The following is a 15,957-nucleotide window of genomic DNA, read 5'->3' as shown; positions in this document are numbered from 1 at the left end:
TTGTGAATATATACCTAAGTCACTATAAAATTAAATATTATTATTACTTGGGTTTTGGTAATAACATTTAAGTTTTTTCAATATTATAAAAGTGTTTATTTTATATTTTATTTTAGTTTCTGGACAATGTCAAATATTAATAATATTTGTTATTCATCAAGATTCAACTCTAGTCACTCCAGAAATATGTTGTCCTGATTTGACTTCACCATATCATTTCCATTAGGGTTATCTACGTGTATTTTACAAGGAATTTCCAGTTAATGTAATAAATTATTAAAAACACAATATTTAAAGATTACTTGTTCAAATATCTTAATTCATATCTCAGTGTAATAATTACTACAGATGATTTATCGTGACATATGACAATTTGTTCAAAAGTATAAGATGGTTTACCAATTTTAACATTAAATAACATCTTTTTATATCTATTCTGAATAAACTATAATTGTCAGCTTATATATATTATGCTTTTTATTACATTAGTTCTTTTGTTTTGAAAAATTAGCATGATTTCTAAATAAGGAACGAAATAAAATCATATATAATAAAAACATTGTATCGTTGAACATAATATTATTGAAAAACAAAATAAAATTATAACCTTATGTCAAATAAGCTAGTGCAGATAGTTAACCAAATAAATAAATTTAAAAAGTACAAAAATATGTATGAACCATTTTATAAAGTTAATACATATATTTGTCACATTATTACATAATTTCATGTATGCCCATCTGGAAATTATAAAGAGAAATGGACCAAATTTACATGATTTAATAATTTGTGTAATACATCGTCCAATACAAATAAAATATACAATAAATATAACATTATAATTCATAACCGATTATTATTATCGAGAATAACGCATGGATTACAAAGCTTAGGTACTATTTTATTAATTATTATATATTTATATATAAGATGTATATTTATTATTTATATTTATATAACATTATATAAATGCGTTACAAAATTGGAATGTATTTATTGCAGTATAAACCATTTTATTTATAAAAAAAAATTAGAACCATCAGTTATGTTATAAGATTCTTAAAAAAATAATCAAATTTAAAAGTTTAAATATTGAATATATAAAAAAAAAAATTTAAAACAATAAAAATAATATGCCGTATTTTAAAGTTTGGGGTTTTTAATAATATGCATTATTCATATATTTATGGTTGGAACTTCTTTCCGACTACTGGTGTATTACTATTTAAATGTGCAACTTATAGAGTACAATATATATATATAAATATATATGTATATATGCTTTAGTCTAAGATAAATTGCTCAAAACATAAACAAATAAATTGACACATTAAAAAAATAATAAATATTAATATTATAGTTGAATGTAAGATAACCAGTGTGATTTTATAACTCATTTTCTATACTTCGTATGGTACTTAATGATCTGAAATAAAAAATAAACAAAAATATGCAATTTATAGATTAGTATCATCGTACTTGTGAACATTTATTTATTTCATACCCTCTCTTCGACCGCTATTTTTCTGGACTTCCATACAAATTCAAACACTGCTACAACACAAGCTACACCCATTCCACCCATTAACACTACGAACACGCCGCCCACGTTAGCCAAACCCAATTCATTGGCCGCGCTATTGGACTTTGAAGTATCATCCTAGTAAATTATTAAATTTAACTATCATAAGAAGTTCTAACATTTATATTTTCATCTAATTACCCGACAAGCGCCACCGCCTCTTTTTTCTTTCCACCATTTTGTTTTTAACTTATGTAGTTTACCAATTTCTTGGAGTTTTAATACTGCCCCGCTAATCGCTGTTCTATATGGAGAATCTAACAAACAAACACACTAAATAAATAATTGAATATCTACAACCCATCAATAAACTTACTCGGTGGCATTGCAATGCCGTAACCTTTTGAATCCAAAAGCCCTCCGACTTGAGTTAACTCGCAATTTCTCTCAATCACGTATTCAATACTAGTGGATTCCATTAAAAATGCATAATTTCCTTTTCCTTTTACAACTCTTTCTACGCCTTCGTTATTTGAAGACATAAACACGCTTGGTCGTGACGATTCCATAAACGACCACATCCTTTGGTACGTAATAAAATTTGAATCCTTGGTGAACAAAATACATGATTTAATCAGTATATTTTAAATATTCAATTGATGTTTGTTTCGGTAAATATTACTCTAAAAAACGCGGTAGTCGAACCACCTCGAAGTGCGCCATATTTTATTTTCGTTTGTTTAGCAAGGTCTTCGGCACTTTCAATCGGCGAGTCCATTCTTTCCACGGTTAAAAACGCTGCCAAGTTTGCAGTGTACGATGAGATCATGATTAATGTAAAAAACCACCACATGCCGGCTACTATCCTTGTGGAAACGGCTCTACGATTAAACGGTACGATGTGTGTAAGTCATATAATTATTTATAATAATATATTTATTTTGATTTGTTTTTTTTTATTGGACGAACGAAAAGCAAAATACCGTGCAATAGTAATAAATCAATAAACACTTGTCAAATTATACTAGACGGATGGATACACAAAGTTTAAAAATAAAATAAAAAATACAATGATAAATGCAGTGGAGATCGGCCCTCTGAGCCACAACGAAGGAGTTATAGCTGGGAACGTTTGCATGCGAACTTAAAATACTTACTTAGGAGCCATATCAGATCCTTGTTGCATCAGAGAGCCGATCGTAAACCACAGTGAGTTGTTCAAGGAAAACTTGTTTTCAAAAACATCTGGGGCTTCAGAGTTGCAAGGATGTGGATTTTCCCATTCATACGGACTAAACCTAAACACAAAACGTGCAAACACTACAGGAACTATTTAATATAATAAATTGGTGTAGTAGGTATGTATACTTATATGTATCGTCCGTATACGTGAGCGATAATAATAACGGGTGTTTACGGTTGCTAATCCTACCTACGCGCCAACAGCGTTGCGTCCAATGCAATATAAAAATATATACGTGACGGTGCAATATCTATATATTATATATTTGTCTATTATGTACACAGATACTCCGTTCGATGTTTCCTTACTTGGGAAGTATATCGCAGCCCTGTTGCATCAAAGACCCGAACGCGAACCACATACAGTTCATGAGGGAGAACTGATTTTCTAGGTTATCCGGATCTGGGTTACACGGATGGGGATTATACCATTCGTACGGGGTGAATCTTTTATCCACAAAATCACATTTCACATTTTATATAATATTATAGCTGTTATTATAATAGTTAAAGTATAGGTACATATTATAGTACATAATTTATTATTATAATCGATTTATAGTATATTATAGACAGTTTAACGTATAACATATTATTATTATTAAGTATTTTACAACGATAATAATAGGTAATAATGAAAATATATTACACATGTTATACCTGGCTAGTATGTAGAGGAGAACCGATACGCCAAGATACGCCGTAGCCATGTATATCCACACGTCCAATGATAGTGGAGACAAAAATGAAAATAGGTTCGGTGGTTGCTTGATTGGCTTCCGGTACAAAATACTTATACCTGCAATTGTTTCAAATATTACAATACTCATTAATCAGGTTTCGTAGAGTATTGTACTATTTCAGTTACTTCAGACATCTCTAAATATTTTTACTCAAAGGCATTAAAAAATAAAAATCACTTTGTAAGGAAAAACTTATATAATCACGCTTACAATTGTTGATTTTATAAAAAATGTAATGACTAATGAGTATAATAAAAAAGTGTAAAAATAGGCATTTGTGTATTTTACCCGTACTTACCTAAAATACTGTAATTATATTAAATATTGAATGTAAAACTGTAAATGTGTACAATATGTAAATTTAGATTCATAAAATATCCTTGAAAGATAAAATAAAAATAAATAATTTATATTTTTATGAATAGTTCATTTTTAGATTAATTGCTAGGATTAATGTTTTAGTGGGACAAGTAAAATCTTGTCCACAATCCGTAGTTTGGAGATGCATTTCATTATAATGTCATTTACGGGTTATTGGGATTTAGCGTATAAATGAAAATACTAACCGAGGTTCATAAATGGCATAGTAAAATCGACGGCTTGTTCGCGATCGTAGGTAATAGTTAGATCAGCCACTACTAAGTCCGCTCTCTGAAAAATATTGTATCGGTATAATTGTGGTTTATATGTATATATTATGTGATATTTGTGTAAGGCGTTAAGCACCAGATAGATTACTTTATATGTAATTAGAATTTTTTTATATTTGGACAAAATCATCATAGAGATAAGAATTAAATTAATTTAACTAATAATTATAATTATTTATTTAAATAGGACTAACCTGTTGTAAAAGTTCTCCCATCATTCCATCCCACTCCTTAGTGTCTTCATTGTAAGAACCATAACGGCCGTCAGGCACAAGTTTCAGTGTATAGTTAAAACCCAGCAGTTTTGATATCTCGTATATCAAATCGATCGCGTATCCTTCGAATTGATCGTTGCCCACTAGTTTTAAACTGGATTCACGGCGCATAGTGTAAGGTGAACTCTGCACAATACACAGAAAATTAAATATTTAAAATAAATAAATATATTATGCGCCAACTTTACTCATAAACGCGATGTTCCAACAGTGGCGGTCCTTGAAAAATTCCAGGGGGGGGGCGAAATATTTTTTACATTAAATACAATTCTAAAAAATAGAAGTCATAAAAAATAACAATATAAAACATAGATATATTATCAGGTTTTTATTGTAATATAATAAAGGGCAAGGGGAGCGATTCACCCATCGCCCCCCCCACACACACGCCACAGGACCGCCACTATGTTTCGACGAATGTAATAATTCGAATTTTTGAAACAAAACCACCATAACTCCAAGTGTAGTAATTTTTTTATATGATATACTATAAGAACCACAACAATTTTCACTACAAAACGGTGGAGTATTGCAAACGTTATCATGATTATATTCAACGTCACAGAATATTGTGTCACTACATTTTTTTTGTTTTTGTTTCACTTTATTGAACATTATACTGCTCAATCTTAAACATAAGTGTATAACTTTATGCTAAATCATAATTTAATCATGTTCTCAAAAATTGAAAAATTAAAACTGCTTTTTAATTGTGTTTGTGGTGGTTTACAATTTTTCAAATTAATGACCTTAAAAGGAATATGAAATTAATTATTAATGGTGTATATAAACATAAACTCGAATTCATCACACCCCCGATCTAAAGATTTAATTATAAATTCGAATTTGTACAAATAGAACACAAGTTCGAGATATTCAAGTATGAATTAAGATTGAATTGATTTTTATTTTTATTGTAAAAACAGTTTTATTACTAATATATTTTTAAATTGGTTATGGTTAAATATTTAAAAGTTAAAATAAGTCCGAATAAGATTTAATTCTGTGTTTAAAAAGTTTATGAAAAAAATGAAGTTCGTTTTTGTAAAAACTTAAATTCGACACATCTGTAGTATGAACAATATATCACATGTAAAATACTTGCCAAGATTAAAGTGACGACCAGTGTCTTGTTATGCAAATTGTCAACGATGCTAGAGTAGGCTTCGACAAAAGACCTAGTGAAGTTTATCCCTTGGCTGGAGTTCCAAGTTCCTATCTTCGATAGTCCTTCTTTGTTCACTTCTACCACATCTAACTCGAAGTCGGTCCTAAATCCTTGGTTGTCAAACTTAATGACCCCGGTCAGACCACTTATTTCTACCTATATGACGATGATGACGAAAAAACGATGTAACATAAAACAAACATACATTATTTATTACACAACGGAAATCATGAAATATTGAACACAATATTTCGTATTTTTTCCATTACTATTTTCATATAATTTATTAAACTATATCCGTGAGACCATGTATCAGAAGCGTCGCAGCTCAATGGTTTTATATCAATCTTTTGGCTGCTGTCCAGATCGTGGAGTGCTCTGGCGAATAGATGAACGGCGTCGTAAATTAAAGCAGTTTCCGTCTAAACAGACAAATGTTATGTCGTTTAAGGTATAATATTGCAGTACCTCATAATAATATGCTTTATATACATTCATAATATATACGACTGATCGTTTTTCTTACCGACATGACGGTGAAATTTTCTCCCTGCAACAATACAAAATCAAAAATATAATTTCATGAATATAATAAATATGATTACTATATAGTATATAGTATATTATGTACTGTGTGAATAAATTTTCTTCGAATAATATAATTTTTGATGAACGTTTCTACTTGTGAATTGTGAACGAATCGAAAATTCGAAAACCCGTAAACTAAAGCGGCAGTAGATTTTTGTATAGAATAATTGCATTTTGAATTCAATGATCAACACGATATAATTACAACAAGTTCAATAAACATATAATATATGTAAAAAATATGTCATAAAATTCAGTTACAAATAAACCGTTTAATATAATACCACAATAATTATTATTATTATGGCAGCGGTTCTTTAATGAAAGCAATTTTCAACAATTCACAATTGACTGAAAAAGTACCAATACATCAATATTATACACATAAAAACTTCGCCAGATATTACATGATGGTACCATATGGCATCAGACCACACAAAATCTAACTATATTATTGTATAAAATGAAAAATACTTCACAAAACTCTGTATAATAGTATTATAATATATTAGTATGTTTATTTTTTGATGAAAACTTATATCGAGAAAAAAACAGCTGATGCTAGATAGGAAAAAAGTTAAGTATTCTGGGAAACTCTTTATACACTGTTGTAACTTATATTATTACATAAATAAATACACTTGGAAGACCTAATAAATTTAATAAATATAAATAATACATACTTTTCATTGAATCGATATCGATTTCAAATAGAATAATATGTACCTATTATGTTTTTTTTTTACAACAGGAGCTGCATAAAAATGTCGTAAAAATTATTTGAATCCTTTATACAAAGCCGTAACTGGAGGATGGTCCAGGGGTCCTCACTGAAATTATTTTCAGTTACAATCTTGCCTATATGTATGATACTATTAATTAGTAATTTTGATATGTTTTTCGTTATTTCAAATAATCTAATAACTTCTTAAAAACAAAAATAAATATATAATTTTTATTCAATTATTAATCTTATAGTATACTATAGAAATATTATGAAAATCATCGTAAAAATAATTGAATGTAATAAAAAAAAAAAAATGTTTAGAATTGTATGCATTATAATATGATTAGCTTAACTTATCATAAATATTTATATAATATAGTCATCAAGTAAATATATTAAAATATTTTCTTGTGAATTTTAATAATTTATTTATTAACTACTTAAATTAGTTGTATTACATTTTAAATTAAACGCAGCTGTTCTTTTTTTATAAACACCATTCGAATTGAACACATTTTATCATTGTTTTGACTTGAATCTCAATTAGTATATATTTTACTATATGTGAAGTCATATTAAAGTACATAATATATGCAATTAGTCGTACATTTTATAAAAGCTTTCTGTCGGAAAGTTTATTGTTCAATGTATCCATTTTATTTTTATTTTTAAATTATAATGTAATAATATAAAATTTGAAAAGTTTGAATAGTTTTACTACATCACGTGAAAACTAAATTACCTTATTTAATGTTAAAAATCGTAGTATGAGAAATACACCACCGATAAACAATAGTTTTATCTACACTTCCTATCTATCATCATTTGGTTTTCAATGTTTATTGTTGACTAAACATCACGCAATAATATAAGATATTTTATTTTAAATATTAATAGTTATTAGTTAATAAGTACTATATAGTAGATATAGTATCTACTATACTTATTATGTAGAAACAATTAAACGAATATTTTTATTTATGATAGACAATATTACAATATATAGGTATTATATTATATATTATGAAAACATTTATTTTATCAAATTTATAAAATCTATAATTCAATATTTTTATGCTATCTAAAGAGTAGTTGGATTGAAAATGATAAAATATTATTAAAGTCCTATAAGTTACTACTAAATTTAAAATTAATTAAAATTTGAAATTAAATAAATTGTATCTACCCTGTATAGATTTGAAACGCTGAAGCAATATGAATAGTACTATTGATTTATACTCAGATATATAATCTAACCTAAAGTTATGTTTTTTAATGTATTTGTAGTATATAAATTATTAAGTACCTAAATTTAATTTATATGGATCGTATACGTGATTATATATTGTGAATAATTACTTCAAATCAAAGTATCAAACTAAAATGTTACTTTAACGAACATTTCAAGCAAAACCCAAAAACGAATCAGGCACTTATACCATTTTGGCTCACAAGTACGAATGAATGTAGATATAAATATGATTTATGTGGACCGGTGGACCAATAAAGTTAGAACCCTGAAATTAACTCATTATCAGTTTATTATTCCAGGTTTATATAAGTCATATACTTATAACATAGGCAACGTATTAATATCGATTGGAATATTATCAAATCATTAGGAATCATTTAATTTGTTCAATTTATTATGTCGACTTAAAAGTATAGCTTAGATATGCATAGATTATAAGTGCTATTATAATATACACTTGTATAGTTATATGTAATATATTATGCTATACGATAGAATGCAAAGTCGACTCACCCATTGTTTCAACACTTTTTGCACCACGGGTGTGTCAGGATTGACCAGCCGGAAACCTGTGATGTTTGTACCACCGTATTTAAATTCATCCAGATCGATCGTATGAAGGTCCTAAAAGTTCAAAATGCTAGTTATGAAATACGTCCAGAGTATACTGTATACGTTTAAGTACAGAATAATTATTTTTTTATTGTAAATCAGGTAATAGCTTAAATAATGTGTAGGTACAAGGAATTTTTCAAACACTTAAGAAAATATTTATTATAATAATTTATTATATAATATTATTTTACATAATATCTTGTCTGTAGACTGTATTTATCAATATATTTTGTTTTTAAAATTTAAAATTTAAAAATGTCTTGCATTTTCTATGATATTTCTTGGCTCACAATAAAAGAATTATCGTATACAACTATAGATAAATCACGAAAAAACTCACCAGAGATGTTATCAGATAGCTGTGATAGTCGCTCATCATTCCTATTTGTTGAGCTTGTTTCAAAACGTCGTATATTTTTTCGGTTGAACAATCTAGTACGATGTGTGATTCTGCTGAATTTTTTATCTGCTTCAATAATGGCCTGCGAGTGAACAAAACCAATCATATTTTCGATAAATATTCAATTCAATAATATAATACTTGTATAAAAATCACGTGCACGTGGAGAGAAATGACATGTTGATATATATGTTAGACACAAAATGCGCAAAAACAAAAACGTGTATTATTATCTTAAATCGTGATTATTATGAAAGATGTATTGAATACATTGTATTCTATATTTTCAAGTCTCATCGCTTTTTTTTAAGTTAATTTCTAATGATTAAAAAATAAGCTCTGACCATGATAAAAATATTGCAAAAAATAATTTTCTAACAATTGTATTTATTTCTATACACACTTTTTATAAATGATCATCATGTATTATTAGGTTATTTTATAAATTGTAAGTCCACTAGTGGCACTACTTAATATTTGATTAACTACTATCTATATATTCTATATATATATATATTATTGATGCATATTACATTGTTTTATACATTTATATTCATGAAAAACTAATGTATATTGACATGTTCACTAAAAATAATATTATACTTGTATTAAATTATTATTTATAATTTATTTTAAAAATTATATATGCGACCAAAAATATATAAAAAAAAATAATCACCTGGGGCCATTACCCACAAACATGAATGTTGGATATTACCCTTACTCTGATTTTTATAATGTTTACCTGTGATCTCGACTGGAACCCAACTGACGGATCGTGATTGGGTACGCTGAAAACGCGCCATTCCTGGCTTTCAACAGCTCTTGCAGCCTCACTAAGCCTTCGTTGCTCTCGTATATTATCGTGAACGACTTCCAGCCCCATTTTTTCACCAAATCCAAGTACGCCTATATACGTAATGCGTTCGATATAATGTCACAAGAAGTGTCGTGAACCATACATAATAATATTATTTAATATCATAAATTCATAAATAATATGATGGATTATATATGATCAACCGTTCGTGCAATATAAATATATACACACATATTATATACGTATAGTAATAACGATATATTATAATATATAATATGCGTCACCTTGGACAATACGGTCGGATGTGGATAGAGATTGACCAAGCAGCTCTCACGCCGCAGCTTATAGTCCCATCGCGTTTCCAAATGTGGTATTTCCATTGTATCGCAAATGGACTGGACGTGACTGGATATTTGAGCGGATTGTGGTCCGAAAACTGCGGCGACGCCTAGCCGAAGTAGACTGCACACTGCAACGAATTAGATAAAAAGCGGTGATGTTTGAGCAAATACATAATAGTTATATTGGTGTAAATAATATCAGTCACAGGTGTATAACCTCTCTTGGAAGCATGGAAACTGTCTTGCGGCGATACTTTTTCTACCTGACCAGAAAGGTTCGATCTACTAAGTATTAGCCGATTGGCGTTGACGTCATGGATGGCGTGTTTGAACACATTTTCTTGATTGATGTCATTTGGATGAAATAAACCCCCTGAAAATTTAAAAATAAAAAGGTAATTACCAACATAGCATCTATTATACGAAGATAATATCATATAATATTAAATACATATATTAAAAATGCAGGTCTTTAAAATATAAAAACTCCAAAAGGAATCGTAAATAGATTATATACCACTTACACGTATAATTGTATAAATATAATTAATTATATATTCCCAATACATTTTTTTTAAAGTCATTATTAAATATTAAAACTATATTATCATTAAGTTTGGTTGATTGAACGTAGTGATAAAAACAATTTTTAAAAATATTATGGGATTATTTATACATCACGTGGACACAAGACCACAAAGCTGGAATAATAGTATTCAAGGACGGGTTCTAATACTACGATAGAAGGATTTCTATTTCTATTATATGAGCCGTCATATATTTTTATCCCAAATCCATTAAGTCTTTTATTAATAGTCTAAAAATTGTATTGTTTTTTAAACTTAGATTTTACGTTCTATTGACCGAAAATAATTTGTATTATTCATTACGGTTATAATTTCTTATTATAATATTTAAGTTTAAAGTGTAGTTGTTGTATTGAATATGTAATGTTGTAAGCGAAGCAAGTAAATCTTTTTTCTTCTCCTTTAAAGTATTATCGTTATCCTGTACTTTATTCAAATTTATAATGCAATAATTATTAACAAAATTATAAACATATTCTTAAACTGTAGTTTGTACTGATACGTATCTAATGTGTACATAAATTATCTAATATTTTTCTTTCAATTAATCCCTCCATGCTTATAAAAATAATAACATAAAATAAAATATTAGTTTTGACAGTCGAAAACTGTATATATTGTTTAATGGGGAAATATTTTAATTAATTTTACTGAAAATAATATTTTAACATGTTGACAAGAAATTTCAGTGATTAGTTGACAGTTATGAATATAAAATATAGCTAAATATCCAAATGCAATGTATTACGACCTTTTAAAACTGTATAAAAAACCATTTTAATTTTAATAAAATATTAATTATAAACAAAACAATATTTTTTTCACAAAATAAAAATAAATAATAATAAATTAATAATTATTTATTTGTTTTTAAATTTTAAATACGGATACATATTTTTCAATGGCATTAATATTGTGATTTTTAAACAAAAACAAATAATATATTATCGCCAATAATCTATTTAATACATCTCGAAATAATGAAGTTTCTCTCATCAGTCATCACTCTAGATATTATTATTTATATTATACAAATATACTGAACATTTATACAGCGTGATCTGTAACCTTCGTGGTATTTTATTTTAATAAAATAAAAAACACAAACATAAATTACATATTTGTAATAAAAATACATTCTTGATGTAAAAAAGATACCAAACATTACATTATGATTATTATTATATTTATTATTACTTAGTAATAAGCAAAAAAGAAAAATATTAAAAATTGGATCAAATTTATTTTAAATAATAAATTAGTAAATTATTTCAAGAATGTTATATTGTTTTTAGAAAATATAAAATGTTTAAATATTTTGTCTGATAATCAAAAACGTGATCATATAAATATATAACAAATAAATATTATTATTTTAATCAAGTATCTTAACGTAAATAAAAAGATAAAAAATACTGTTCATCCTTAGAGCTCGCCCCTATTTTTCCTTTAAATTATAATTTTTTGAACTTTTAAATATGCTTATATAGTTATATGGATTATATTTTCAAATACTTAGATTCTTTTACCATTCAATAAGTGCCCTGTGGCGATAAATGCTTTTTATTTTCGAATGTAAACTAAAAGTTTTTAGTATAATATTTCGAGCAAATGGTTTTTTAACGTTAAATATATCTAAATAAAAATTTGAACAAATAGCTAGAATGAAAAATAACCTAAATTAATAATCTATGATATTAAAATATGTATATTAAGGATAAAAGTCTTTAATAATTGTATTTCGAAATTATAAAATATAATGTGTAGGTTAACTATTAATCAAACATCTATAGTTAGTACCTATAGGTAGTAAGTAGTTATATATCCTGACAATGTTTACATATTTTAAATGTTAATCAATTAGTAATAATTACTATAACATTTTTGAATCATTAAAGCCCTCATATCTTCTAAACCTATAATTGTGAACCTATATTATCCAAAGTATACAAAGTTAAGTAATTCAAAAACTATTCGTTTAAATTTTAATACAGCTGAGTCAACATTTTTGAAAAAAAATCCATAGCTAAACCATTTACTACAGGAAAAAAACGTATTTCCTTTGATACAAATAAATTGTAAACGCTACATAATACTTCTTTAATTATATAAAAAAATCTAAATATTTGAAAATGTTGTCCTTAAGTACCTATACTTCTAAATTAAATTTTAATTTATTTATTCAATTTTGACTAATTCATTATTTAAGAAAAAATCGGGATGAATATGCTTTGTCGATCATCCTGTACGTATTTATTTATTATATTATATGCATCCGAATCATCCGATTAACGATGAAATACATATTATGATAAGCTATATTCTTATAAAAATATTTTATTCAGCCACGAAACGTGTCTGGTATTTAGAATAATGAAATAAATTAATAATTGATTTTACCCATGTATTATGCAAGATTCGACGTTTGTAAAATAATAATTCTATACCTATGTATATTTTTAACGGTCGTCGTCGATCGATAAAAATTCTGAATAGTTAAAGACCGCGGTAAAGTTAAACGTCTCCTCCTTACGCATATTTTACGGATAAAAAATGAACGAAATTCCGCATCAACTATACCTACATCATGACGATGATAACCATTTGGTATTTATTTATATTTTCTATAATTGCGCGGTAGTAGTAGCTAGGTACTCATAAGTATCGTAGTAAACTATGTATATAATATTAGGACTAGGAGTATTCGTAATAATACTATTATAATCATAATATGATATGCCAATGCCCAACGCGGCGACGCTTACCGATTCTGATCGTGTCGGGCAGAGTGTATACGCGGCTCACAAAATGTATAATCCAAACGACGATTTCCAACTTCATTTTTGGAGTCCAGATGAGGGCGAGAAGTATAGTAGGTACGAAGCAAAAATCAAAGTATCGCTTTACATGGCACAAGTATATATGTGTATCCACATTGCCGTGTCTACGACCACCGAACAACTACCCATCGAGTGGTCCACTGAATGGCAAAATAGAAATTCTGATGTTTCTCGCATCGTTCGTTTTTGTGCTCCACAACCCACATGCGCGCAGGATCGTAGTATGATCGGGCACGACCGGAGACTGTGCGTCGAGGCCACCGCGACGGTACGGTTTTCTTTTTTGTTCCGTTTTATTACTTTTTGAAAACGCACTCAATGCCAACCGTACACCCTTTCATCCTCTGCGGCAAATACGACAATTATTATTATATACACAGAATAATCGCGCGGGGATTAAACGGTTAACCGTCGTCGCTTTATCATCACATAATATATAATATATGATAATAATAGATGAAACACTACATTAGCCGCAATGTCGCAATGATAATATATCATTAAAGTTGCGGTTATTATTATTATAACTGATCTACCCTGTACCAAACCATAGTAATTATTACCGCTCAATCACTGTGCACAACGGCAAGTCATACAAATTTTGCGTTTTTTTAGGTACCCAGACGTCGCTGTATTATTATGATATCATATCACACACACAACCCTGTATAGTGTGTTATTCCTATTTATTCATATCGGAATCCAACAAAACAGCATACAATCGTGCCCTGTAAGATAATATTTCTGACCATTTAAACGAATGACATAACTATAGTAATAGTAGCCCGGTGTTCTGGTTGTGTTGTTATACTGAATAATTGACGAAATCACTATAATAAAATATACTTTAAAAACAAACAATTAATACCACGACTATTGACTCAATATAAATTAAAAAGTAATACTATTTGCTCAGGAATCATGATCAATCTAAACAGTTAATGCAATTATATAGGTAACGTACATACAGTCAGTGGTAGATATAAGATTTTGTTTAGAGGGGGGCCAAAATTGTTCATATTATTTTGTAAGCACAATATTTACATTTAGATTTTGATTTTAGGCCTTAATATAATATTACTGTTAAGGTGTCAAGAGGGGAACCTTTGGATCACCCCTTTAAATTCCGCCACTGCATATACTATCTATAGATGTACCTATTATAAATTAAAAAAGATATGTCCATCACACACAAATGTTTTAATTAATCCATGATATAAAAGATAAACGTAGTATAATTTGATAACATGTTTATTAAAATTATACACCAATGCGGACTTTAGATTTAATGAAAAAAATTTTTACTTACATAAAATATGCTTATTACCTAATACCTACGACACAGACTACAGTATATGAGAATTACATTTTTTTTGCGCTTTTAACATCTAACATTTTAGATAGGTATGTGATTTAATTACTGCTGTAATTGCAATAAGCTATTTAATTAGTATACTTTCAGAAGTTCTACGAGACGCACGAGTATATTACATAGCCGTTGGATATAATTTCTAAAAAAGATATATCTTTGTCAAATCAATAGATAAAAAGGGTTTGGGCCGTTTATTGTTGCAAAATACCTTCCAATTCACAACCTGGCGTAAGGCACGTATATATATAATATTATTTTAGTTATAAAAAAACACCTTCCAGTCGTGATCCACGCAAATATTTATTATGTGTGTACGAATATCATTTAGCAGGAAAGCGCGCGATTTACGATCGTTTGAATTCGGAAGCTACCCCACCCCTCTCTCGAGTATTTTCGGAAAATGAGTAGATACGCGTTTTATTTATTTATATATATATATATATATATATATATATATATATATATATATATATATATATACAGGAGCCTCCTTCGGTCGGTTGCCAAGCAACTGCGTTATACCGGATTATAATCGATCCGAGTAGCTAGCTACTATTCGGCCACTCGTCGTGTACATCGTGTATAGCTCTAAAATAATACACAATCGAGGAGTTCCTAGACACACTTGCGAGTATTTATTTGTTTATTATTGTCATATGTCTAGGTGATGAAAAATATTAAATATAATTATTATGAAGTGATGAAGTTATAGCGTAGAAGGTGGCGTAGTGTGAAACTTGGTGACCCTAAGCCTATAAATGAGCTAGGAGAACCTATTTAAACACACTAATCAAATAAATAGATAATATTGTTTA

The 15,957-nt window shown here is 28.1% G+C and overlaps 1 protein-coding gene across 2 annotated transcripts; it reads right to left on the bottom strand.

Annotated features, from left to right (window-relative positions):
• Positions 1-1,393: 1,393 nt before the first annotated feature.
• LOC113561170 (glutamate receptor ionotropic, kainate 1) lies at positions 1,394-13,997 on the bottom strand. 2 transcript variants are annotated; one of them, XM_026967440.1, is made up of 18 exons: positions 13,696-13,771; positions 10,561-10,716; positions 10,287-10,471; positions 9,928-10,091; positions 9,123-9,264; positions 8,681-8,791; positions 6,127-6,150; positions 5,870-6,022; positions 5,538-5,756; positions 4,352-4,558; positions 4,074-4,158; positions 3,425-3,563; positions 2,680-2,820; positions 2,205-2,403; positions 1,899-2,130; positions 1,724-1,839; positions 1,505-1,660; positions 1,394-1,426 (listed from the first exon to the last, which is right to left on the bottom strand). In XM_026967440.1, exons 1-18 carry the CDS (start codon positions 13,769-13,771, stop codon positions 1,394-1,396), a joined length of 2,538 nt encoding a protein of 845 aa, XP_026823241.1. The 2 variants fall into 2 exon arrangements, with proteins under 2 accessions (XP_026823241.1, XP_026823242.1); XM_026967441.1 differs by lacking the exons at positions 1,394-1,426; positions 2,680-2,820 and adding an exon at positions 3,074-3,211 and having other exon boundaries at positions 1,499-1,660; positions 13,696-13,997.
• Between the last annotated feature and the right edge of the window lie 1,960 nt (positions 13,998-15,957).

This window comes from Rhopalosiphum maidis, chromosome 4, assembly GCF_003676215.2.
Source record: "Rhopalosiphum maidis isolate BTI-1 chromosome 4, ASM367621v3, whole genome shotgun sequence".
Classification (NCBI taxonomy): Eukaryota; Metazoa; Arthropoda; class Insecta; order Hemiptera; family Aphididae; genus Rhopalosiphum; species Rhopalosiphum maidis.
This window is presented reverse-complemented; position numbering and strand designations above follow the sequence as displayed.